This window comes from Erithacus rubecula, assembly GCF_903797595.1.
Source record: "Erithacus rubecula genome assembly, chromosome: 1".
Lineage (NCBI taxonomy): Eukaryota > Metazoa > Chordata > Aves > Passeriformes > Muscicapidae > Erithacus > Erithacus rubecula.
The window spans coordinates 87016226-87043209 of NC_136658.1; the positions used below are offsets into that span (position 1 = coordinate 87016226).

Below are 26984 nucleotides of genomic sequence, written 5' to 3' on the forward strand. Positions count from 1 at the left end.
CAGTCCCACCCACTAACTCCTACTAATTCCATCAGCAGCCCCACCCAGATATCCCATCTAGAATTTGTATCACTCTGCAATAAGATGAAAGCCAAACCAGTACAGAGCAGGGGGTGAGGAGAGGAATTACAGCTGGAGAAAAAACAAACTGGCAGCAGCAAACCCTGAACCTCTACTGCACTCAGGAGAGTCCTGAAATACTCAACACTACAAAGGAAGAAATGAAGTGTGCACAAATTCACAGGCTTATTTCTAGAGTGGGAGAGAGAAGTGTGATTAACAACTACTCTACATTCAGAATCTACTCTACTGCTTTCAGATCAAGAAGAAACTCAAATATAAGACACTTCAGTTCAGATATTTACATGTTACAGTTGCTTTCCAGAAGATTGAAATCAATTCTACTCAGATCACTGAATTCTAATTTTGATTACTGCAAGAATTACCATAACTTAGGTATTACCTGCTGCATTATAAGATTCTTTGAAACATCTAATTTCATATATCATGCAAAACTCAAAATAAATATTTCAGCAAAAGAACATTTAAATTAATCACTAAAATATAGTTATGTTTTCAAATTTATTCCACCAAGCTCAAATCTCTGTAAAAATGTGTTTATGGACTTCATTTACATTTTCCCTATGCCAGATTTCAGGGCAGAATCTGAAAGAGACACTGATTTTTAAATGGTAAGACTAACAAAAGATAAAGCCATCTGAACAGTGAGGTAATTTCATATTGACTTGAGAGTCATCTTTGAACTTCTTTATGCAACACTTATTTTTTTAACCTAAGTCTATTAAAATTAGAAACAAACTTAGATTATCTGTCCATGATGAGTGATACAGACTACCAGGCTACATCAGATTTGCAGTACATGTAAACAATAGGACAAGCAATTAAGCAAATAAATAAAAACCCAAACAAACAAAATACACAAACGAAACTCCCAAACAAAAACCCCACCCCAAAAGCCCCACATCTTACAAACCCAGAAACAAACCAAAAAAGCCCCACAAAGTCTCCTTACCACTTGTTGTGCAATGTTGACATTAGACTGTCCAAATGTTTTTGGCAGGAGCTGTTTTCCAATCGTATTTACTGTAGAAGGATGAACAGCCAACAGAGAAACAACCCCTAGAACAAATACAAGTAGAGAGCTTCAGGTCAGCACACTATTTCAGCAAATAGTCTCATCTCTACTACCAATGCATATTAATGGAAACTGAAGCCTTGAAACACGTAGTCTCAACATAAATGTAGCATTTACACCTTTGAAGCAAAAAAAGAAATTAAGATTCACAACATGTTCTCTCAAACTTTCCCCTATATAACCTTACAGGTCAGGGTTTTATTATTAATATATTTTAATTCCTTGTATTCAAATTTTTCCCTTAAAGCAGAGTAAGAGGCAACCAGCATTTGACAAAAAGACTAATCCTCTTGTCTTCTACCCTTATCCTTTGTGGCTATTGAAATATTTTTCAGTACCACCTGACAAACATGCCCAATGCCAGAGCATATGGCACAGCCTTCTGAGACATGCTGACCTACAGGAGATAAAGCTTGGCTGGAACAGGCCTTTCCAAGAGAATATTCCCAAGTTTCCTCTAAGTGCATCCTCCCAGCTGAAGGCAGGGAATTAAAGAACAAGCATCCTCAAGAATCCACTATTTCAGAAAAATACATGCAACTCAACAAACTGACCCTGCAGGAAAGGTTGTTCTCTCTCTCCCTGTTCATAACCTATACATAATCAGCACTGGCAGGTAAAGCAAGTCTTAAGCCATGTAAAAGATGAATCAACTACAGAAGTAACAACCCAGGTATCCACTAACAGGAAAGAACTCCAAACCCCACAATTCAAAACAAACAAGAAACTCCTCAACCAACAACAAAACAGAGAAAGAAAAAAGCAGCAACAAAGACTGACTACAGTAGGAAAATAATGAACAAACCAGTCTCAAAATACTGGAGACTTTTTTTGTGAATCAATTGTCAAGTGGTTGTCAGGTTTAGCACTTGTTTCTCTGAGATGACTTTTAAAGAGGCCAATGGGTCAGAAGGACTTGGTACAACTCTCATTCCTCTCTTTTTCCCATTGTCCAATACAGAAGCAATAAATAAGCATTTTTGCAAGGGCTGTATCAGGAGGGCTGTAACTGTCCTTGATGCCTATCATCCCTCTTTACACATTCAGGAAGTCTACAGGAAGCTGAGGACAATTCAAATCTTCTTTAAACTCTTGCTTTCCAGAAGGCTTTTATTTCCCAGCTGCTATTACTACACCATGTCAAAGTGATAGTTTCACATAAGAATCTACTCTCAGTGATCAATCTATCCCCAAATAGGATGCAGCAGCACATCCTTCTTCCACAGTTAACCAATTTTCCAGTGCACTTTCAGAAAGTCAGCAGCTATCCAGTTTGTAATCTAAGTCTGTTATACCTTCCTGTCCCTTCAAGTACACTCATCACTATCATGACCTGAATTTTGTTTGTTCTTCCTCTCTGCAGAAGACAATAAATCAATATAAACTACTCTGGCTAGTAGTGCTTGTGTAGCTTCTTCTCAGCTTCCTGTTTTTTTTTTTTTTTAACTTCTCCTCACTATTTTAAAAACAAATTGGTGCAATCTGAAGATGGTGTTTCTAGCATAAAAGAGGACATGTAACTGCTTTCCAAGGTTAAGACACTTCATCCATTTGATCATCTTCTCAGAATCACAAAATATTCTGAGTTGGAAGGGACTCACAAGGATCATCAATTTCAACACTTGAGTTTATGGCCCACACAGGGCTAAAATCCTCAACGTTGGCATTATGAGCACCATATTTAACAAACCTTCCCTAACCTCTGATGATCATTGCTGCCCATGCTTTCTAGCCCAGGCATCCATACAGTATTCATGAACAAGGATTGAAGTATGTTAATTATGTCTCAACAGCTTGTTTACTAGTTTATTCCCTGTTCCCTTCCAAGTAATTCTCAAAATTCAATGTGCTTCTTCCCCACCAAATACTGATACCACATTTTAATTAATATAACCTACGACAACTTCAAGATCTTTCTTCAGTGCTAATAACTCACTTGGGATACTCACTGTACCAAGTTCAATCTTCACCAATTATTAACTCATGGGAGGACCATCCCATTCTATCACACCTTAGCTTAACAGGCTGATTAAGGACCTTGATAGTCAAATTTTTTATTATTATTTTTAAGAAATCCAAGGACATCGCTCTGATTAGATAATCCTTATCCACATGGTTGTTGACTTTTTCAAAGCATGACTTTGAAAAGAAGTAACTGCAGACTCTCCCCTACCAATTATACACATACTGAGATACAGTTTCTTTAAATTTTGTAATTATGCTAACATTTCCTGTAGTGCTGTGCCAGAGTGAATTCATGCAACTGAACCGACCTGGCTCTAAACAGAAACTACAAGGTTCATCTTTCTGCACAGCACAAACTGACTGGCAAGGAAACAAATCTAAGTGAAAAAATAGTAACACGAGCATCACAGTTCAAAGCAAAGTCAAAATCAACTTATAAGAGCTATCATACAAAATACAAAACAGTATAACTGCTCACTTACACAGAAAAAAAGATTTATTAAGAGGGTATTTTCAATGTCTCTTTCCAAGTGCATTCTATTTTTTCATTTTCCTCACTGCAACAAACATTTTCCTCATACTCACCTGCATTTTCAAAGGCTCATAATATGTGAGTGGGGGTTGCTTGTTATGTACAAGCAGAAGTAATTTTATCAACTTAGATTTGCAAATGACTGAAAACTCAGTTTCTCTATCAAATCTTACTACTGATTTCCTAATTACTATTACTCAATCACTGCAATCCCAATAATCCTGTATTTTGCAGACAACATACAGTGTACATAACAGCATGTAAAATTTAAAACCACAAGTTTGCAAATAGTTTTGCTGATATCAACTCTCCTTCCTTTTTAAAACAAACTATTAATACTGCTACTACTGACACATCTTTTTTTTCTCCTTAAAGACTTTGAGAACCACAGGAAGATGCCATGTAGAGCAGAAAAAACAACACATACAGAAGGATATAACTACTACTACTACTACTTACATTCTCAGTGTCCCAAATGTTTGGAAAACTACTTTTAGTAACTTATAAGCAACCATTCAACCTAAAGGAAGTAGAACTTCATCAACATGATGTTCCAGAGTACCTTCAAATACAATAAAATGATGCAGGTGGAATCAAGGAGTAATGGCATAAAAAATTTGCAGATCAAAAGAAGCAGCACTCTAACAAAACCTGTCATTTATCTGTCTACAAACAAGCAAGTGCTCTCTTTGGTTACTGGTTAACTAGACCTTTGCTTGCATATAAAAACAAACCAAAGAGTTTGAACAAAAACAAAGAATCCCTCGCAGAATTTTGGCAGTTTAAAGGGCAAGTGATACAGTTAATTAAGAACATTCAAAATAACTTAAGATGACACAGAAAAAAACCACAGTATCAAAGAAATGAGTGCCCTCTGCAGACAGTACAGCAGATATCTTGAAAAGCTGACTGCTTCATTCTTGAAACAGCAGTGACTTTGAATTTGGTGTTGAGGTTAGAGAGGATGGGCTGAGGCACTCCTTGCCTCAGGAGCAGAAATCCCATTCATTCTAGATATTCTACCATTTTCTGAAGTAATCTGCCTTTGAGGATCTCTGTGTGACAACACACAGATGACTGTCTCCAGTTCTGTGCCAAGTCAAGTAAAAGCACTTCTACTTACTGAACAAGCCACACACAGTTTGTGTTAAGACAACAAACATGCTTATACAGCAATTCTGAGTTTTTGTGCACACATCCATCTCTCCCAGTGTGTAGTACTCAGTAATTGCTTACATCAACTCAGACTTCTACGTGATTCTTACCATCCTTAGATATGACCAGTAATAGTTCAGCAAACAAACCACTTTTTCCAAGTCTGTGTTGAAATAAACTGGGGTCTACTTTTAAACTTTCCAAAATTCCATTTCTACTTCCAGAAAGTTTCATTTCCTTAGCTTGACTTTAGACATTAATAATTGGATTTACCTCAGCTGCAGTAATACATTGGTGTTTTATAACAAATTTCAAGCATGTATCTGTTTGCCAAAATATAATCCATGGGTTCTGAAATAGATCTCTAGCTCTATTCCAGAGGAACAATTCCAGTCACTGTTGAAAATCAGGGAGTATGAATTTTCAAGTAGAAGTAACAATAACATTACACTGCAAGTTTCTTGCCATATAAATAAAAAGAACAAATCAATCTTATAGTGAGGCAGTGTTAAAATACCAGTCTAAACACACCTTAAAATGTTACATGTTTGACTTTCAGATTTTTTCAAATCTGAAACGTAAATATAATTAGCCTATAAAATGTGAAACCTTTTTTTAAAGTGTAAGTGGTGAAAGGAGCTAGAGACATACCTTACAAGCATTTTCTGGTTACATACCAATAATGCCACCTACTGGCATAAGAGAAGATCCAACTTTTCCTTCAGATTAATTCTTAAACTAAGAGTTTTAATTTCAATACAATATTAATACCACTGGTTACCTTTTCTCTTGCACCCATCAGAAGCAATTAATTTTTTTCATCCAAATTTCTCCACAAGTGAGGGGCAGAATTAGAATTAAATAGTGTTCTATTTAATACTTAAATATCAATACTCATCTGAAAATGGCAAGGACCAGAATGTAACAGCTTTCTTCAAAATACAACCTCCAGAAACAATTATTTCTCAGTTTGTAAAATTCATTCCAAATACAAATAAAAAACATGAAGTCAGGAGGAAGTTATACTAGTTCAGCCTCTATTAAAAATTCTTTCTATCCTTCCAAACCATATGTATTTGCTAACTCTCAAAACGAATTAGCCAGTTGGAAACCACCTTCCTGGTTACCAAGTAAAATAAACCTTTCACAGTCATACTGTTTTTTCAGGGCTATATGGAGTGTTATACTCCAGTAATGGATATACACAAGGGAATCAGAAAACATGGGCAAATTTACAGGCAACCTTTTCTGGAGACTGCACAAACACTGGAGGAAACACAAGCCATCTAATTTCTACCACAAATAGGTTGATACCTCTTATTTCACACTAGAAATGGTTTTGAAGAAATAAATGTTTAGAGCATTTTCTAGAGAGGTATTTTATATGCATGACTAATTGATTCAAAATTGCGTGCATTACTCATTATAAACAAAACCTTTCTGGGGGTTGTTGTTTGAGTTTTTGGGGCTTGTTATGTTTTTGTTTGGGGTTTTTAAACATACTGTTTTCTCCTCTTAAAACAAATAAAGTCAGTCTCTGCTTTAAAAGAAAAATCCTAATCTGGAGTTCATAGCTGAGTCCAGTTGCTCCAAAATGAGCTACTGGAAGCATGTCCCCATTTGCTGAAGTAAAAAGGTCGTATACACTGGTAACCTGTTTCTGTCAGCAGACATTAATAAATAGTCAGGGAATGAGTGTATGGATAAGCCTTGCATACACAGATTGTTTTCTAATATACCCTCTCTCTCTGATTCCAAATCTTTAGGACTTCTTGAGAAAGAGGTTGCTCAGTATAACTGCTCAGCAAGATGGTGATGCTCCCTCTTCATTATTCACCTAAGAAACAACAGCAACACAACCCTACCACCAAAACTCAAGTCTGAGAAGAACTTATCCAGTTACCATATTTCTGCCAGTGCAGATTAAAAACTTACAGAAGCTCATCCACAACCTGTTCTGAAAGCATTGCAACAAAGCTGTTGCAATTTTTGCATCATAATCTGTTTTGGCCAGAAAAGTCAATCTTTGCTATCTTTTTCATAGCTGAGTCATGTACCTACCACTTAGTCATACACCTTACAAACTGCTGACCAAGATGTTATAGAACCATTTCAGTTCTTTCCCTTCAAGCCTTTCTCTTTTTTGCAAGCATGTCCTTATGACCCAGCACACAAGCCATTTTTTGTCCTCTACCATCCCCCTAAAACCTTTCTTCCTCTGACAGCTGAACTCCTCCTTTCACATCTGGCTAGCAACAAAAGAAACTGAAGCATGTAATAGATTTCATGTTGGATTTTCATTCTCAATGCACTGACTTCTCAGAATCAGACTTTCCCAAAACTATGATGGAATGCACCCTCTGGTATTACTAATCCAATGACTTTGAGTGCTGTAGAAGCATAAGAAGAATGAACTTCAACAAGTAGCCATGCTCCTGCATTCTCCCTCAAGAGCCTGCCTAACTCATCAAGGGCAGCAGATTGGGCTAAACCTAAACAAACCTCTCATCTGACACAGTAGGGAGATTTGATCCCATAACCAATATTAATCATGCAATGTACTCTCAATCTCTTCTTGAGATTGACTTGAAACTTCCAGAAAGGACTCCTTCCTTTTAAGAAATATAAATCCAAAGGCGAAGATGAAGAAAAAAACAAAACAAAACACCAAGCAAACAAACAAAGCCACCAAAAACACCTTTTAATGATAACCACCAGATAAGAATATAAAGATTTTTTTCCTAACCACCTTCAACTCACCCTAGAAAGTATACCAGATACACTTCTGCCACCCTATGGAAAGCTTACTCCATGACTGTTCTGGACTGAATCCTCTCTCTCCATCATGTAATTAAGAGAAATTTTGCACAGATTTTAAAAAATAGCAGAGGACAGCACTTTGTTGATCTAATGGCATGGAATGCAGACTACTTTTAGAGAGAGAGTAGTTCTTTTGTACGTAGTCAAAGTCAACACTGAAAGTCTGCACAAAACCTCCTAAAATTACAAAAAGTGGCAAAGGAAAAATGTACTACTTTATTGAATAAATTCTGATACATATCTGAGTATTCTAGTGACAAGTATCTGCAAGTTCAAGCTCTAATTAAGACTACAGAGTCTGCACATAAAACACAGACAAGCTAAGAGACAAAATCTACAAACTGCTGAGGCCAAGAGAAATAGTTGTTTCTTCACAATATTAAGAATTAGTTACTTTTGTAACTAATGTTTTATGTCTATTAACTTCACAGAACTTCCCTCAAAGCCATGAGATGCAGAAACTGAGGAAAGCTCAGTTTGCTGTGTTATACATCGAGAGTAGAGCTCAACTCTCAAACTGGGCAAAGTGCAGGGCTGTAATAAACTATTTAATGAGTTTATTAATTTAATTTATTTACAAAATTCTATAAGCAATAAAATGCCCTCCAATTTGACCAGCTCTACTTAAAGAGCTGTGTAACCATGGAATAGTCATATTTCCAGTTCTTGCTGTCTAGACTGCACTGTTTTGACTAGATCTCCACTGTAACAGGGTCTAGACGCCTATGTGGGTGTAAAATGTACCCTCCTAAAGCATCTGCCCTGAAAAAAAAAAACTTTTACTGCCCACAGGGTTAGGACATATGGTACAGCTGCTAAGGATCAGGTACCTACTTGCACACTTCTTTAGCTTAGGGAGGTGTGAATGTTTACAGAAATTTCCAGACATACGGGTCTTTACTCAACCCTTAGTGCCCTCTCCACCAAATGCAGATTAGTAGGATACCCATGTTTTGTAAAGCAATGTATCTTTTAGACAAGGAAATGTCCAAGACAGAATCTTGGCCAATAACATACTTGCTGTACCTAGAGGTGGTGACAGAAGTTAAATGGGTTTCCTGAAATGATATATAAAATACTAGAGCAGTAATACTAAAGGAGTTCACCTGAACTGGACTACAGGTTAATCTGGGAGTACTGGGGCATTCCAACAATGCTTAAAGCAAATGGATTAGTCAACAGTAAGGTTTACAGAGAGCTAGCAGATAACTGTCCTAATATAAATTTCAGCTTACTTGATACACCTTATCAAATGACACCATCAGTTACACACAAGAATAAAGCAAACTGTCATTATTTGGAAGCAACCACAAAGGAGAATGGCCATTTTGCCAAAATATATTGTGAAATGCCTATGAACCAAATATAATGTTGCATAGAAAAATTACTGATCTCTCCATACAAAATGACTGATACTTTACTTGGGAGTCACATACTGTTTTAATCACTTGTATCCAAGAAATTTGATTAAAGCAATCAAACAGGCTCAAAGGATACAATAAGGAAAACACAGAGGACAAAGAGCACATCTGATGAGCAATCTAGGAAACAATGGCTTGTTGGTCCATCAAACTAGTAAAGACTAGTTAAGATATTCAGTTGTTCTATATAAGGAGTAGGTAAACACACTGGAGAAAATGATTAACTTGATAAACAGTTGTCACCAGCAGAACACATAATCTGACAAGAACACACTTTACTGGAATTAGAGAAGAGTTCTCCAGTCTCTCTATGGAAACAACCCTCCCGTAAGAACACATGAAATATCATCTTCAAATGTAGGATAATCAGTTTACAGAAGAGGTTACATGACATAGCTGTCCAGAGCTGCAAGAGGCTGGAACTCAGTGTCACTTCTGCTTTTCCCCCCATCTATGCCAAATGGGAAAATGCAGCTCCTAACTCCCCAAATGTTTAGGTACTCTCAGTTTTTTAGTTCACATATCAAATTCAAGTTCAAATTTATATCTTGTGTTTTATTAAATTTCTTAGTGACATTACATTATCATACAGGCACAGGCATTATCTGCAAGTCCAAAGCAGTTCTGTTCACAATATATTTTGAGATAAGCTTGCAGCAGAGTGGATGCACTATCATAAAAACCGTCATAACCCATTTTAAACTTCTGTCCTCCTGCATTTTTTTTTTCCAATTGCTAAAACACCCCAAAGATGTACCTCAAAGATGTCTCAGAACATCCTGGTCTTTATGTTTAAATACAAGCTACACTAAGGAGATCACATATGAGACAAACCACCACTGAACTGCACCTGTAGTTTTAAGACCACAGCAAATCTACAGTTTGCTTACTGATCATATAACTGAAGAAAAACTTTACAAAAACGATACTAAGAAAACAGTTTAAAGCCAGTAAAATGCATAACAACTAAAAATCAAGAAATAGAGAGTCTAAGAATTGTGCTCTTACCTTTTCCAGGACTTAGGTTTTGGTCTATAAACACCTTAAGCTCTCCATTGGCTTCAATTAGTCCAGCCTGTTAAAAAAAGAAACTTTTGTTACATTTACAAACACAGATAGCTTTCTATTGGTAAAGATTAAAGGTATCTTACCAGTAGCCTCTACCCCTACCACTCTCATTTTGTCACAAATCTGACACTATGTATTCTTTGGGGTATAGTACTTGTCAAACTTCAAGATCTTGATTTTATAAATACCACATTCTTTAAAAGCAAGCAGAAAATCAGTTCACACCTACTTTGCAATTTGTGTCCTAAGGTCTTACAATGTGTATGCACTGTTTTAACAGCTGAACACCCTTCTAATATAAAACACTGACACCTGCAACTACACCTTTCTCTCTGTAGATACTACTCACCTAATACATAAAGGTAAAAACATTACAGCAAAAACATTACATGGTGGAGACTGCCTGGGCTATTTTCATTTTAATAATGAAAAATACAATTAATAAGAAATGTCTTGAGTTTTTAAATTATTATTTTTTAAAGACCAGAATACAAACCTCTTAAGTGAAAAAAACTATAGGGTGACATAAGGTTTACAAGAAACCTCACAGTAGTGATTAATTTCAAAACACTATTAATTCTTGAATAGAGAATGGATGCAATAATTTCTTTGTACTGCAGACAAAACAGTTCTGAAAAAGAAATTAATGAAGACATTTCCATTTAGAAACAACACAAGCAAGTCAATCCCTGTACTTAACCACAGTGCAGCATATGGTGCTCCAGAGGCTGAAAAGCCCTGAGCTGCATTTTGAGCAATAGGTACATGCAGGCTACTGACAACCCTGAGCAAAAATCAAGTGTTTTGCTGACATTCAGCAGCAAAGCTTCTCCCTTAGAAGTCTACTTGAAGAGCCCTACTTGAGATCTGCCAGAAGTTTGGGAAAACAAGTAAGCCACTAGATGATGCTGTGGAGCCATTTTTATCCAGGTGTATCACACCAAGGATTTCTTACCAAAGACAAGGAACTTTAAGAAACAGGAAACTTTCTCTCCTCAATGAATAGGGAGAGAAGATGATGGAGAATAGGGGACAGGCTGGAATTCCACAGACAAATTTTGCTAAGAAAGGCATAAAGAGCAGTGGTCTGTAATGGCATGGCAGCAATGAAGCCCTGGTCACACAGAGAAAATACAAGTGAGCAGACAGTAAAAGTGATGGATAGAATAAAGAGCCTGTGGCAGTTCTGTCCTCCATTTCCCCTTTCAAAAAAGTAATACAATAGCATAATTTTAGGAAGGCTGCAACAAATTTCAGTTGCTTCAGAACACTGCCTGTCATCCTTCTTGCCCACGGCAGGGACTTTTAAGACCCACTGGAACAAAGGATGGTTTTACCACCCAATTTCCAGGCACCAGAACTCCTTAAAAGCTTCACTCTTTATCACACTTAACTACATAATTCAGAAAGGCAACAGAGTGTATCAGACACTTCCAAAGAAAAAGGTATACTCACCAAAATGAGACCACTATTGTGTACAGAGATATTAGAGCTACATACACTATGGCATGACATTCCAGAACACTGGAACCCCGTGGGAAAATATGAAGGAGAGTTTTTGGCTAAGTACTACCTTATACTCCCATTCTACCTAAATTTCACAACAACAGTGTTAAACCAGTGTAAGATCAGGCAGTCTCATTGTCATAATTTCTTCAATGCAGTACTTAATACTTTGTATTCCACAGCAGAGAAAGGCTTGTACTCAGCACACCTGCAAATTCTTTTTCCATGAGAATAAATAAAGATTATAAATGAGACTAGGAAAGCATTTAATAAATTGTGATTTTGATCAGAAAACCACCAAGAAAATATCTAATTTAATCTGTAATGTCTTCCTTTTAACCACATGAATTTAATAATTTTGAATTATTGAATCCATTAATTTGGTTTGATATGCAAAAACAAACCTGCACTGAGTGTATGTCAGTTACAATGATATCCCAAAATCAAATATTTAATGTGTGATATTCGGCAAATTAAAGTACTAATGCAAATCACTATTTCAGAAATTGGAAAATTAGGCAATTCAGTAATCAATTACTTATTGGTCCCTTCCATTCTCTATTTTTTTCAAATTAGAATGTCTCCAGTAGAATCTTTTCTATTCATTTTAAGTAAACAGACCAACACCATAGTATTGAATAATCTCATAAACTTCAAGTCTTCTGCATAATTAAAACATAGAGTGAAAAAATATTACCCAAAACAATATGCAACTCCAAAACCCATAATTTAATCTAGCATTGCAAAGGCCCATCTTAATGATATATGCCCTACAATACCATGCTTTTGTGTGACTGAAACTACAGAAGTCACTGGAAAACTAGAGAAAAACCACCATATTTAATCAATAAAAGAAAACAATTTGGAAAATTCAGAAAATACCAAAGACCAAATAACAAGAATCCCCTCAGGGACCACAATACTAATGACTAATACAGAAGTTACAGTTCCACCACCTTTCTACCAGTGTCTTCCTAAAGGTTCACCTCTAGCAGTTAAAATGCACATAAACATTTGTAAGCATATGCCCAGAAAGACTCCAAGAAAGCTATTTGGAAAGAATACCATGAATCCCACAGCAAAACAGCTGCTATTATTCATAGTGAAAACTCATTTCTAGTGAAAATTCTGTTATTCCAGCCCCAGTAGGCTCTTCACATTTCTGCATACACTTTTAATTCTAAGGTTAGCAAAACTTATCCCTGGTTGAAGGGACAAGTTTTGGTCAAACAAAACTGAGAAGCAAAACTTTCATCCCATACAGAATTCTGGTGTCTTTGTTCCTTAGTGGAAACACTAGACAAAACATCTCTCAGTGTGCATTTTGAGGACATTCTCACTATTTTTCAAGTCAGGTTATTTTGGAGAAAGCACCAGGATTACTCCTCTGGGACCAATGTAGCATAGCACCCCAAAGAAAAAAGAAAATAAAGGAAAACATCACTGTAGCTCCCATTCTGGATATTATAATCACAGACTGACAATTAGCCAAAAATAAAAAAAAGAACAAACCTAAAACACACCAAAACTAACCATTCTCCCCACCCCCCCCCTCCAAAAAAACAACAACAAAAAAACACCCAGGAAAAAGTATTGTATTTTCCCCAATGGAAAGGTAGTTTTCTGTCAGGAAGGGTTCAGACATCAAGGAAATTCTATTTTCTGATGAGAAAACACACTTAGCTTTTAGGCCTTATCAAGCTACTTTTAACAAGGTAGTTGGATTTTTACTATTTTCCTTTGTATCTTTTTTTGTATACCAGTTTCTTCTTATCTTGTCATGATTCTCCATCTCAAGATGCATTGCACCTTTTGATGTGATCCTGGGGCTGCTTGAAGTAATAATGCTCTTAATATCTGATTTTGAAAGCTAATCAAGTGTGTGCAACTTCACAATTCAGCAAAGTTTTCCTCTTCAAAGACACATGAAGGCTTCTCTACAGCAACAAAAAGAAACCCCTGAAATCCTAAACAGGCACCAGATACAGATACAGCCTTATCCTTCACACACTACAACAAAGCCAAAAATGATTTTAAAAAACAGCTTTTGACATCCAACACAGCATGTAAACTGTAATAACTTTATATCTTCCCACAATCACCAGAAAGGAGGATAAAGCCCACTGGACAAATTAGTAGATCTGGTAATTTGAAGTGCAGAAGCTGTGGTGGAGATCCCAATCATCACCAAGGTTTGGTCTCAGCTCATTGTTCAGAGATCCTCAGGAAAAGAAATTAACTGAAGGGCTAAACATATAAAAAAAAATCAACTAAAGTTAGCTTTGGTCTGCTATGAGATCACTGGCAGTCCTAAGGACTGGGAAATCTATTTCTGTTCTGTTTACAAGTGAAAACTGAAAAGCACTACAAGTGCCCTCAGCCTGAAAAGCAGTAAACTGGGAAGTATCTTTTTGTTGACTACCAGAAGTTAATCTGAAACAAAGTTTTCTGAAGATTCAGAGAATTTCAATTATTAAAGAATCCCTAGAGATTATGAGAGAATAATTACTATCTATCTTACTAACAAGCACTAACTTACTAACAATAGCAATTTGCAGTCTCTGAAGTTATGCACTAGAAAAACAACATTCTTACAACAAAAATACAATTTCTTCCACAGCTTTCTAGTCTTGCAATTCAATTTGTTAATAAAAACTGGCATCAAATTATTCACTAAACCTTTAAATTAAACAGGAAATATGCAAGGTCAATTTGGACTAAAGAACAACCTATAAAAACAAGAAGTTTATCTGACAAAAACCAAGACTGAACAAGTACATGTGCTATGTATATCAGATTTAACCTGAGAGGCACATTGCCCCACACTAGTTCAAATAAGCATGGGGAAGAGAAAAGTGCTTTTGTGCCACAGAAATACCCCTTCTACCCTGCTTCTAAGTAATGAGCCCATTTTAAGAACATTACCTAAAAAAGTGCTGAAAGAAGAATAACAGAGGTCCCTGCTACAAGGTTTTCTCAGAACAGAAATTTTCAGTTATTATCAGCAGATTAAGCCCATAGAGCATAGAGGCACAGGACTAGGTTTGACAGAGATACAGGTGCAAAAAATCAGAAAATCAGATGGAAGATAGCAAAAATAGGAGCTGAGGCAGTGAAACAGTGAGTCACTGAAAAAGTACAGGCAATACAACTGATGAGAACCTAAGAAATCTTTAATGGAACAATGAGATCAAATCCTGTGAGAAGAAGGGAAGAACATGGGAAGTGGGAAAACGAATACAGCCTGAACTACAACTGAAAGGGGAAATAAGCTGGGACTCAGACAGAGAAGTTCTAAATAAATTAGGAAAGCAGCAGCAACAACAGAATCAGAAAATGGAGGAATTGGGAAGAAAAGCATTTCCACCCAGAGCTTGTCAGAAGCATTTGGTGAGGCTGATGGTTGGACTTCTTGATCTTTGGTCTTTTCCAACCACAATTCCACAGTTTCACAACCCGGATGATGCCTCTAAAGCCCACCAGCAAACTACCACCCCTCTTGTGCAAAACTGCACCTAACTCAATCCAGGATGATCCCCAGCCATTTTAAAGGCAATATGTCTAAATGCTCCACGCCATGCAATGTTACTATGGGCCACTTTATTGACAATGCAGGATTCCTTTCTTGTTTGACTTATTTCAATATCAGGAAGCAACAGAAAATAAGCAAAGTTACAAAGTGGAACTGGAATAAAGCTTATAATCAGAAATAAACAACCTTATTTTAAGACTGCTTAAAGAACTTATATTCTTCTTTCACCCCATCCATATGCAAATGTCATTTATAACAAGATGATAATGAACTACTTTCCCCATTGGCTTCTCATCTCATGCAGGGACCAAAGCAAACATGCTCTGGGAATGAATTATTATACAACTGCAAAAGATTAATTTTATGAAACATCCATTTCAATTTTTTGCAAAAAATTAAAAGGCAATCAAGCTATTAAATTGAGGAATATTGTAGAAAAGGGGAAAAAAGTTCTTAAATATAAAACATTTGGATTTCATTTTGGAAATGAAGCCAGTGAGAACTATTGTTTACTGTATAAATACATTAAAACTTTTGAAGTTGGGCTACAGGAGTCTGATTGTTCAAAATTCTCAGATGTGCTGTTTTACTGTGTTCCAGCAGTCTTTTTCTGAAACAGAGATAATGATTGCACATCCTCAGTTCATGGCAGTATCTTCAGGATTAATCTGCCAACCACTCAGCAATGAGCTACACCACAGAAATGAGCTTACCAAAGAGTATACTTGAATTTTTAGCATCTTAACTAACAAGGCATAGTCAAAGCACTAAAATAAAGGTCTGCATACCACAGAGTTGTGAAGGCAAAAAGCTAAATACAGGTGAGAAGCTCAGTCAAACATTGTCAATCTTCGTCTGAATACAGGCTCTGCTGATACTGAAGGTAAGCTGGACACTGAGTAATAAATAAAATGACACCCAAGGTTTCCTTTATTGCAGAATGTCAAGACCATTAGCTTCTTGGCTGTTCTTTCTGACAAGAGCAGCACATCCAGAATTCAGCAAAAATTAAATTAAGAACTCACTTCGAAGACAAGTCAAATGGTGGTCCTGTCTAAGCAGCTAACAGATCAAAAACACCTCAAGTGTCAAAAGTCACTCCATGGTGTTGCATTTTACAGTAATTCAATTGGTCAAGTGATATAACCCTTCCAAAATTTGACACTGGCATCCCCAAAACTGACAGTGAAGCTGTGAGAACAAAGCAGAATCGAATACGAGAGTCCTAGTGGTGAATGTGACATCAAAGCACTGGTTTTCCACTTCTATCACATAAATTAATCAGAAATAAAATCATCATTAGTATCCTCCTGGATTAAACACTCATATGTGGAGGTACCAGCAGCAGCCACTCCCACAACTACATCCTGCAACCATTCTAGGTTTGACCATAAGAGATTGCTGTTTTTCCAGACAAATCAAACCTTTAGAGCAGCTTGCTCACCAGCATCTGAATCACAGCTGAAATCAAAAAGTAACATTACACAGGACCCTTCCAAAACCATCTGCCTCACCAACCTTCTTTTCAGTTTATTACAAGGCTGGAGTGGCCCACAGTGTAACTTTCAACCAAGTCTGTGTAACCAATAATGCAATACTGGAACCCTCAGCAAATGCAAAGTAACACAAGACAAGTAGCCAGAAGCATTTTTGGGGAATATGGACCACTATCCATCATTAAAATCAAGTTGTCTGCTACCTGAGAACCATTTCAATACAGACAACATTTAACAAAGATTGATCCATTCTTCTTCCTGCTCCTAATTAGCTATAATAAATCTCCATTAATAGATACCCACGCAATCAAATGCAAACATTAAAACAATTAATCCCCAGCGTTACTTAACTCCTAAAATTTGTTTTTGTTGAGCCTGCTGTTGAATCACAGTGTAGTTATTCACTAAAATACAGCAACATACCTATATAAAGCCACTACCATTAACTGGCACATACAATAAATAAAGTGTAACTCTTACAGACTACAAGAAAATGCTTCATTAAGACAAATAAACTGGCAAAGTGACAGGTAACTTCTGAGCTGTTATGTCCCAATTTTATAACACAAACAAACATAGGAAAAAACCAGCTCGGATTGAGTGCCTGAAATGCATAAAATAAAGAGTTGAAAGATCACCTTCCTTCTTTGAAAAAGCAAATTAAAAAAATTAGCAACATACGAAATCCCAGAGATGCCTTTTTAGATGACCTAATTTTGTAATATTATTTGATCACTAGTTTGGAAACTTCTGGACATGTCAGAACTCACTAAAGGCAAATAGAAGTAGATCAAGCTACTGAACTAAAATGATATCAAAGAAGGAGTATGACCACTTCAGATTCCTCAAAGACTTAACTTCTCTAGTCTGCCTCAATGAAATTTCCAGTACATAACCCAAAAATAAACATTAAAGGAGAAATGTATGCTGGTATTTTAAGAAAAGTCTGAAAAATATTTTGAAAACCTGTCATACTTTCTAGGGATTGAAAGTGCATCACGTAAAAAAGGTCCAAAATAAAGTGTTTTTTCTACTTCCACTGGGTTCTTGTTTTTAATCCATCCCAAACGGAATTTTTTTAGAGTTGCTCAAGATTGATGTAGAAACATCACGTCAAAGTTATTAAAAAGTACAACTTTGGCAGTGTTCTGGCAAAAAATTAATACAAAAGCACAAATTTTCCACAAAAACAGCAGCCCTGTTAACCTACCTAGTAAAACAGTTTGAAGAAATCAATTTGCTGTGGGTTTTTAAAATATTCTTTGCACAAAATAAAAAAATTTACTTATACTGTGAAATAAATCCACTAGACTAAGCTATATATCTGAATGTATTCTGAATACTCAATGAAAATAAACCACCAGTGTTAATTCCCACATCTTAAACAGTCATGTTAGATCAGGTGATGAACTTTTCACACTTTTTATGGTGTGTCCCCATATTTCCACATGTTCATGAGGCTTCCTTTGCAAAACTGGATGTATGTGCCATATCTATTCCTCAGTAAGATTCATGAAAGTACCATAAAAAACTAGAGAGATACAATAATTTTTTGCAAACTAGGGATCAAGATAAAAAATCTCTCATAAAATAATTCAAGCAAAAGATGACAGTAGACCATAATTTTTAAAAATAAATTTTAAAATCTAATTTTAGAACAAGCAGTTCCAAAGCCAACACCACTGCCAGTTACCTATGAAACAGTAACTCAAGAACAACTCTCAAGAAAGGGATTTTAGTCTGTGAGAAATTCTGAAGGCTAACAGTGGTGTGTCAATTTAAAAAGTTTTTGAAATTTGTTTTTCAACTTCAAGTTCTCTATGCACAATTTAGTTTTTAAATGGCTTGAAGCAGTCCATCCACTAACAGTGCACAACAGAAACAATCACAAACAGGACTAGATAAGAATATTTCATTTACATGAATCACCTATTCTGCTAAGTGCATCTTTGGAGATTAGAAGGAACTGTACTCATTCCTTTTGTCTAGCCCCTTTCCCTTCAATATTCACTGTAACACCATGCACTAGACTATCCATAACAGATCCAGTGCCTGCAAGTGGTTGTATTAAGAGTACAGAAATTCATCAGAAAAACTCCACTGCTCCTGCTTCTTCTTTTCTCCAATGTACCACTGAGTCTTGGAGAAAAGATCCACAAGATTCTCCTTCCTTATGGCTCCTTGAGAGGCCTCAAAGGTTCAGCAGTGACAGAAGTAACTGAGGGCAGACACATGGTCACCACAAGCTGGATCTTCAGCCACGTTACAGAAGTTGCTAATTTAGTGGTGGAAGGTACATTAACCAGTGATACAAAAAAATAGTATTTATCATCTTAATTCACAGATAATTCTAAACATGTAACTGAATATAAAAGTGGAGAGCAGGCACTGCCCAGTCTTTCACTGGAAGCTGGAAAAAGAATTAATCTATCAAATTTACTTTCTTGCTACAGTAATTCCTTCTACTTCATTCAATGCTGCATCCTGCCTAGTTTTAGGCACGCCAAGGGTGGATGGGTGACCAGTGCACACAGGTAACTGCTTTTCCCCCCAGTATCACTCCCATGAATCCAGTAGGCAGAACAAGTAGACTGAGGACCTTGGCTGTACATTTGGCTCCTTCAGCTCCTGCCTGGAAGGTGCCACATTTATAAATAGTGGAAGAGTTAAGAGGAGACGAGGCAAACTCAGAGTGACACTGATTAACTAAGAAAGAGACATTCTGGCCAGGATGAAGTTTTTGGATACTGTCCATATGCAATGACCAAAAATTTCCTACACAGTGCAAATGCAGGTGTAAAACCTCAACCTGTCATCCCAATTCTGAGAAGCAAGGCAGTGATCCTGCTCTCAAGGTACACGAGTCCTTGAGACATGGCAATTGCTGTTCTCCTGTCCACAGGTACTTTTTTCATAGTTTCTTCAAACTGCACAAACAGTAAAGTCTTTCTAGGAACAAAGACGTCTTGAACTAAATGGGATATACCATATCTGCCATTCTGTTAGAACTGCTTCTCAGCTTCACATGGTGCTCATAAACTCAAAAATGCTGTGCTCACTGCTATTACCAGATCACACTGGAAAATGAGTGCTTCTTTCTTTTGTCCTTTGTCTTTACTGCACTTCAGATCCCCTACCCAAAACATGAATTGATATACCTTTTAACCTTCACAAGCTACTATTTCTTTTTACATTATTGTTTTTCATGCTATCCAGCTAGAACATTCTGATTACACACTTAAACTCCACCTGCAGGCTCTTAATTAAGGTGCTAGGTATGAATGTATCTTATTCCCTCCACCTCATAGCTTCCTGGCTACTACGGAGGAAATAAAAGTATTTTGCATAAAACCCCAAAATATAAATGAAAAAAATTTAAAATCAATGCTTTGCTGCTTATTTTCTTTTGATTGTACACTCTGAAAACACTAGAGAGATGCATTTTAAAGTAATACTTCACAGAATTTAGACCTGGACCAAACTCAGAAACATTATTTTGCTTACCTGATCATTACTTTAGCACTTTATAAAAACATTTCACTGGGTTTGCAGAACTCTCCATCACACTCCCCTGCTTGTTCAATTATCCAACAAAGTCTTAGTCTGCAAACCGTTATAAATGTTTGACTTTTTTAGCAGATCTTGTCAAATTACCGTTTTTATAAAGAGGCATCAGAAGAACTGGAAGGGAGCAACAGAAGGAAAAGTGCTCTCCTGCAGCAGGCAGGAAGAAGCATGCAGTAGGAGTGTGTTCTGTTGTGGTGCACTGTCTCCACACCTTCCCCTTGAGCAGGGCTCCCTGTCACCAGGGCACGCTGGCCCCAGCAGCACAGGACACCAGAGGGATGCACACCACACCTGCACTGCCAGGCTGGAGCACTCTGAACTGCCTGGCCATGGAAATGCCACCTGAAACCCAGAGCCAGCATTGCTGCAGCACAGCCCTTCCCACAGTGAGCCATCTCAGCTCTGCTGAGAAAAAGGGAAGGAAGGGGCAGGAGCAATCATCAGCTATGCCATCTTCTTCACCACTACATCTAACAGACAGTTAGAGCACTTGATGGGTGACATGGCAGAACCACAGCCTAATAATCACAGCAATATTTTCACATCTGCATGTTTAAATTTACAGCAACACAGGTTTCCAGAGACTCAGTGTTCAGAAATTTAGTGATGCTGTCTGCATCATGCTTAATTCCATTATTCTGCTTGAAAAAGAACTTGGACTTTGAACAAAAATATGGAAATAAATATCTTCCCTTCTGAAAATTAAAAAAGTGTTATACTAATTAATATCTCTATGTTGTAGCAGTAAACCACAATTCATATGGCCCATATTCAGGCCTAGAAATTTAAAATTTCCCAACACTCACTTACACATTTTAGGTGTCATGTAATGGTGGGTACAAAAAGGTAAGCAGTTCATATTTCTTCCCTGAGGCAGGTTTGAGGCATATGTAGATGATTTTAAGAACAGGTTAGACAATATTCAGTTAAGATTTCATACCCTTTCTAGCTACTGAGTTCAGTGCTCAAGTATATTTAAAATTTTACCTATAACCTGACCCAGATTTTCATTTTTCTATATTAAGTTTATTGCTTCTTTAATAAAGATACTGAAAGCAACTTCTTTCTGTATCTGTAGCACCTTCTCCCATTCCCTAAGTTTACTATGAGGTAGCTTATTCCTTCCTTTCGTTCTTTATCTACTCTCTTTCTCAGAACAAGCTAGATCTTTCAAAAATAAGGTTTGTTCCTGAATGTCTTATTCCCACTTAGAGCTAGCAGGACATTCATCTGTACTTCAGGTGCTAGCAACTCTTTACTTAGTTGCTCTCTCTCCCAAAAGCTAGTATCAAACAAACGAACTTTGGTATCTCACTTACTTTGAACTGTTTCAATTTCATCTACTCTCGTACTCCACTTTCGTTTTCTTCCCGCTTATATGGCCTATCATTCCCTGAACTCTGCTATCTGTAATGTACTTGGCCACCCTTATCTCTTCCAGGCAAGCTTTCAGTGACTACGTATGTCTGCTTGCTTCTCCACACATTAAGATGTTTTTCAGTTGAACTACTAAAATTACATACAGGATTAATCTTTTAAACCAACCACTCTTTCATGGAAATTCCCGCTATTTGAAAGCTGAGACATTCCACATTAGGTTGCAACCTGCTGCTTAACCAGTGAGTTGTAACACTTTTCTTGAGCTTGCACGCTGTTGTTTTTTGGGGGTTTGGGGGTTTTTTGAAGAGGAGATATATTCTAATTTGAATACAGACTGGTATATTGTCTCATTCTCAATAAGAAAACATGAAAGCCCAATTATATTAGGTATGAACAATGACTGACATCATAAAGGCAGAATAAACTGAAATTCTTTTTAGTAAGTACTAGATGGGGGGAAGAACAAATGTGCTCCATGAGGCAGGTCACAGAATCAATGCTGCAAACCTTAATGACAGCAGTAATGGAAATGTATGGTGAAAGTTCCCCAAGCCTGTTTTTACAGACACTAACGAGCATCTTTTGGTAGACAGCGATAAACAATGAACACATATGGAGAATGAACCATCTTCCCTCAAACGCCTGATGCCTTCTTGAACTCAAGAAAGGCAATGTTAGTTGACAACAGTAGTCAACAACCCCCATCTGAACCACCATCTGAACAACTCTTGCTGGGCTTTTTTCAGTCCAATCCAAACCCAAGCTGTTTTAGTGTTCAATATGAATGCACATAATGACAACGGCCCAAGTGCTGTTATTAGCATAGGGAACTCTCAAGATTAATCACTCTGAAAAAATGGCAGCAGATCTGAAGCTGGTTTACGCTGTCTACAGGAAAACAGCCTAGGCTTGATGCACAGTACAGATAAAGTTCCACATATTCATTAATGCCAGCTCTCATAAAGCATGACCCCATTTGCTTTTGTTAATAAAAACATTATACGTTCCCACATTTTATGTGCTACAAATATACTTACATCTTTTGCCATGTTACCAAAGACTAAAAACCAGCCGTCTTAAAATCTTGATGGCTGCAGGACACAGGGACAATGCTATTTTCTGGAAAGCAGAAAGCAAACACAGCAACAGCTATAAGAAATGAAAGGAGGGAAAGTTTTTACAATTGAAATTATTGACTACTACCAAGCACAATTTAGGTTTAATTTGAAGAAAACCACGTTTGTGAAAAGGGAAAAGTTTCCCATCACCACCTTTGCGTCCCCCGAGCCCCACGCACACGTGTGGGGGCACTCCTTTCCCTCGGCGGGTGAGCCGCGCCGGGCGGACGGAGCCCTTCCCCCAGCCGTGCCCGGTCCCACGCCAGGCCGGTCCCTGTCCAGCTGCGCCCCTTCCACAGCGAGCGCAGGGCGCGGGCAGCGATCACGGCCTCCTCCTCCCCACCCCCATTTCCAGCAGCAGGCACAAGTAGGCCCCAGGGGCAGCTCCCCCCGGCGCCTTCCAGCCCCGCTTTTCTCCTCCTCCTCGCGGGCGGACGGGCCGCGGCCGCGCCGGGCGGCACAGAGCGGCGGCCGCCCCAGCGCCTCGGGCACCCCGCGCCCGCCCGCGCCCCCCGCCCGGGGCCTCACCGCCCGGGCAGAGCCCTGAGCCCCGCGCCGCCTCCCCCCGGCAGCGAGGGGCCGCGCTAATCGCCTCGGCGGCGGCGGGGGCGCGGGCGAGGGGGGACGCGCCCGGCGGCACCGCGGGCAGCCGCGGGGGGCAGGGGCGGCGGGCGGAGCGCGGCTCCGCGCCGTCCCCATCCCCATCGCGCCCGACCCGCGGCCGGCGGCGCCCCCCGCCGCCGTCCCACGCAGCCCCCGGCGCTCCCATCCTCGGGCGCGGGCTGCCCGCACCTGAGCGGCCGAAGGCAGAGAGAGCCGGCTCCATCCCCCGCCGCCGCCCCGAGACAGGGACCCGGAGCGCGGAGCGGGAGCACCCCCCGCCCGCCGCTTCTGCTGCTGCCGCCGCTTCTGCTGCTGCCGCTGCGGAGGCGCCCGACTGCACATGTGCGGCGGCTGCGCGGGCCCGGCGGGAGGGGGCAGGGGCGGGGGGAGGCGGCGGGACACCGACAGCGGCAGCCCGGGAACAGGGGAGGGAAGCGAGGAGGGAGGAGAGGGCACCGGCAGGGACCGCCTTCCCCCCCCCCCGCGCTCCGGGGGAGGGGGTGCAGGGACAAGAGGCGGCGGGGGAAGAGGGTCTCCCCGGCGGGCTGTCACTTCCCAGCGCGCCTCTGCCCCCGCCGGCCGCCAGCCCGCCGCGCTCCCGCCGGCCGCCCCCGCACGCCGCGGCCCCGCACACCTGCCCGGCGCCGCTGCCGCCGAGGGGCTGCCGCGGGAACGGGGGCGATGCGGCTCAACGAGCGGGGACGAGCCAGCGCTGCGATCCCCTCCTCCCACGGACCCGGCGCGCGCGACCCCGCCACTCTTCCCCCGTTCCTTCTTTATTTCTTTTTTTTCTTTTTTTAAAATAAAATTAAAAAAAAAAATTGAAACTTACACTTTTGTGCGTCCCCCTGACGCTGCGCGCTGACGTCACGGGCGCGGCGCGCCTCGCACGGGCACACGCGGAGCGGCCAAGCCAACCCGCCCGCCCGCCGCTCCAAGGCGCGGAGGGAGCCGGCACGGAGCATGCGCGGGATTTTCGCGCCTTCTTCCGACTCCCCGCCCGCGCCGCGGTGCCGCGCGCTGCCGGCGCGGAGCGGAGCGGGGCGCGGAGCCGGGCCCGGCCGGGCAGGGCCGTGCGGTTTCGTTGCCACAACATCCTGCTGCCGGTGCTTCCTCATCGCGTTTTGTCCGGCCGTTACTCGAGCGAAGTTTCGCTTGCAGCGATCGTTGCTAAAATTAGAGATTTTGTGGTAATCCAAGGGAAAGTTTTCCTTCGGGCGGTTGCAGGTCTTAACCTTGCGCCCAAAACTGAAGCACCTCGGGGCTGTGCAGCCTCTGCGTGCAATGACGACCGCAGGAACACAGCATGTTAGCAAGGGTTGTGTTGATGTTATTACATCATTATCCTGTAAGTTTTGGGGAAAAAAACCAACCAAAACCTGCAGCGTTGCTGGGGGACTACAAAGGCAGAGCCCTTATAGTGGAAACTGCAGAAAAGCAAGGAAAGCTCAAGAGTCGTGTTGCTCTCAGGGGTGGGTGCAAGGCTGTCTGATGGGGAGGAAGCTACACACAAGTTCTGCACGCAAGACCAAGTCTGCGCGGTACAAGGTTGCTCATAACGCAATGAGGAGGGGAGCAGTAAGAAAAAGTCTCGTTCTTTCGCTAAAATAATGCTGCTTCCTGGGAAAGAAAACTAGTTGGGTATAGAACACGCGACCATAAAGCCACTACATTGCAGCCGCAGACAAATCCAGCAGAGAGAATGCTGGAAAAGATGCATTTCACAAGTCGACAAGATTCTCATTCACTTTTACACCTTACTTTAAAAAAAAAAAAAAAAAAAAAAAAAAGACATTGAATTGTTGTGCTTTACAATAGTAATGAAACGCCGCGATCATTTTGCTGATAAATAGCAATCTTCGGAGTTTTTAATTAATATCCCCCCACAATCCGCTCTAAGGTTATTTCCCTGTTTCTTCGTTCGTCTTGATTAAGCTTGACGGCAGCGGACATCGAAGAAAGGTGATAATGAAAATGTGTCTGTGGCTTTATAACTTTTCAGAAAGCAGCAAAAACCTTTCACATACAAAACCTATGAGCCAGCTGCAGAAAAAAATGCTTCCTGAAAGACATCTCCACTTGATAGTGCTGCTCTCCACCCTCCAGGTCATATATACTGTGCCTGGGGCTTCAAACGGTCTATGTATCTCACGTCCCTACCCACCCACCTCCCGCTCCTTTGTTTTACATTAATTCTTGTAGGAAAAACACTTGCGAGTCAACAGAACAAGCACAAACAAGAAGTGTCCTAGATTGCTAGAATTTATTTTGATATATACTAACTGCCCAAACACGCCCAACTCTAGGGTAGTGGTTTGGGTTTTTTTTCTTTAGCCGAGGGTTGTTCACAACTAATTTGAAGTATTTGTACCAGTGAAAAAACTTTCAACACTCCTCTAATCTCTGAACACACCTTTTACAGGTATTTTGGAGCTTTAGGATTTCGTTTGTTTTCGTAGTGGAAGGCTATTCCACTCCATAGTTTTCTGGAGAGTGCTTCTCCCTTTCAAAGGTGCACGAAAAGCAGAAGGGATCCTAACTTTAAACAGCATCAGAGCGGCAGGACTGCATGACAGACGCGAGGAAATTGCTTCAAGATCTCATCTAGTCTATTGGCAGAAAACTTCTATAGATGCCAGAGAAAATGCACAGAACTGGGAGCCGTGCAATCTGAACACTGATTGTGCACACTCATTACCTAGTTAAAGACCTAATGCTACCTGACCATCTTATCAGCATCTGGCCTCGTCGGGAGATACCATCCCCCAGTTCTCAATTTTCTACTCTATTTTAGGAAATAAAAAGTACAGCTTGGTACCATAACTTCGAAAATTTTACTACTCTGATGTAGGTTTTGTCCCACAAGGCAGGATCAGTTATCCCTAAATCACTCTTGTCACACCGGTCTCCAGTTTGTTGTCTCCAGTAAACAGAAGGTTCTCCTAGTCCCACTGTCCTTAAAAGTGTCATTAAGTCCGACTCTGTAATTATTCAACAGAGGTGGTGGTAGAACTCAAGAAGCAAATCTCCCGGGCTACTGAGTGAAGCTGGCAGAGGCATGCCTTTCCCCGCTGCCTTCAGGTGTTGAGTGGGCTGCACATCTCCAAGCCCTGAGGACATCTCGTGTCCTTCCTTCTCCCTGCAGCAGTGGTGTTGGCTCCCTGTTGCCAGATTATCAACACTGGATGTCTGACACTTTGCCGCTCCTTACAAGCTATTGCATTTCCCACAAAATAGTAACGCTGTTAGTGTGGCTTGCCTCTTGTCATTCAGGGATCCCTTTCCTCCACCTTTGGCACTGCCCACATGCTGGAACACTGCCAGGACTGGTTACAGAGCAGAACTATGGATTCCTTCCCTAGACTAACCCCAGGAGTGCTTTTGCGGTTAGATTATTCCTGGATTTGTTCCAACAGGAAAGACCACACCAGATTTCTCACCCCTTCCATCAAGCATCATCGTACAGCAATATTCTCTCATACAAGGCACCCCCACATCTTTTTGCCTGCAAAGCTAAGGATGTCCAATCATAAAACAAGTGAAGTACAAGCTTTGTGAGGATGCTTTTCCTCATATTGAGAATTATAGGAATTATAAATTCTTACAGCTTTTAAAAGGCTATGAAGTCCCATGGACTTAGTCTACCATCACCGCATTCTCGAGCC

General features: G+C 40.0%; 1 protein-coding gene across 11 annotated transcripts in view; it reads right to left on the reverse strand.

Moving 5' to 3' along the window:
• Positions 1–24298, reverse strand: part of TFDP1 (transcription factor Dp-1) — a 37547-nt gene extending 13249 nt beyond the window's left edge. For 2 of the 11 annotated variants that reach the window (XM_079316811.1, XM_079316815.1), the window contains exons 1-4: positions 24152–24298; positions 22636–22717; positions 10058–10124; positions 1034–1140 (exon numbers count right to left, since the gene is read on the reverse strand). In XM_079316811.1, the coding sequence (XP_079172937.1) occupies positions 1034–1140; positions 10058–10124; positions 22636–22647 (186 nt within the window). In that variant the 5' untranslated portion in view covers positions 22648–22717; positions 24152–24298. Of the gene's footprint in view, positions 1–1033; positions 1141–10057; positions 10125–22635; positions 22748–22869; positions 23155–23244; positions 23264–23508; positions 23883–23953; positions 24055–24151 lie in introns of those variants that run through there. The other 9 variants (XM_079316810.1, XM_079316814.1, XM_079316818.1 and 6 more) reach the window with 8 other exon arrangements.
• Positions 24299–26984: the final 2686 nt, after the last annotated feature.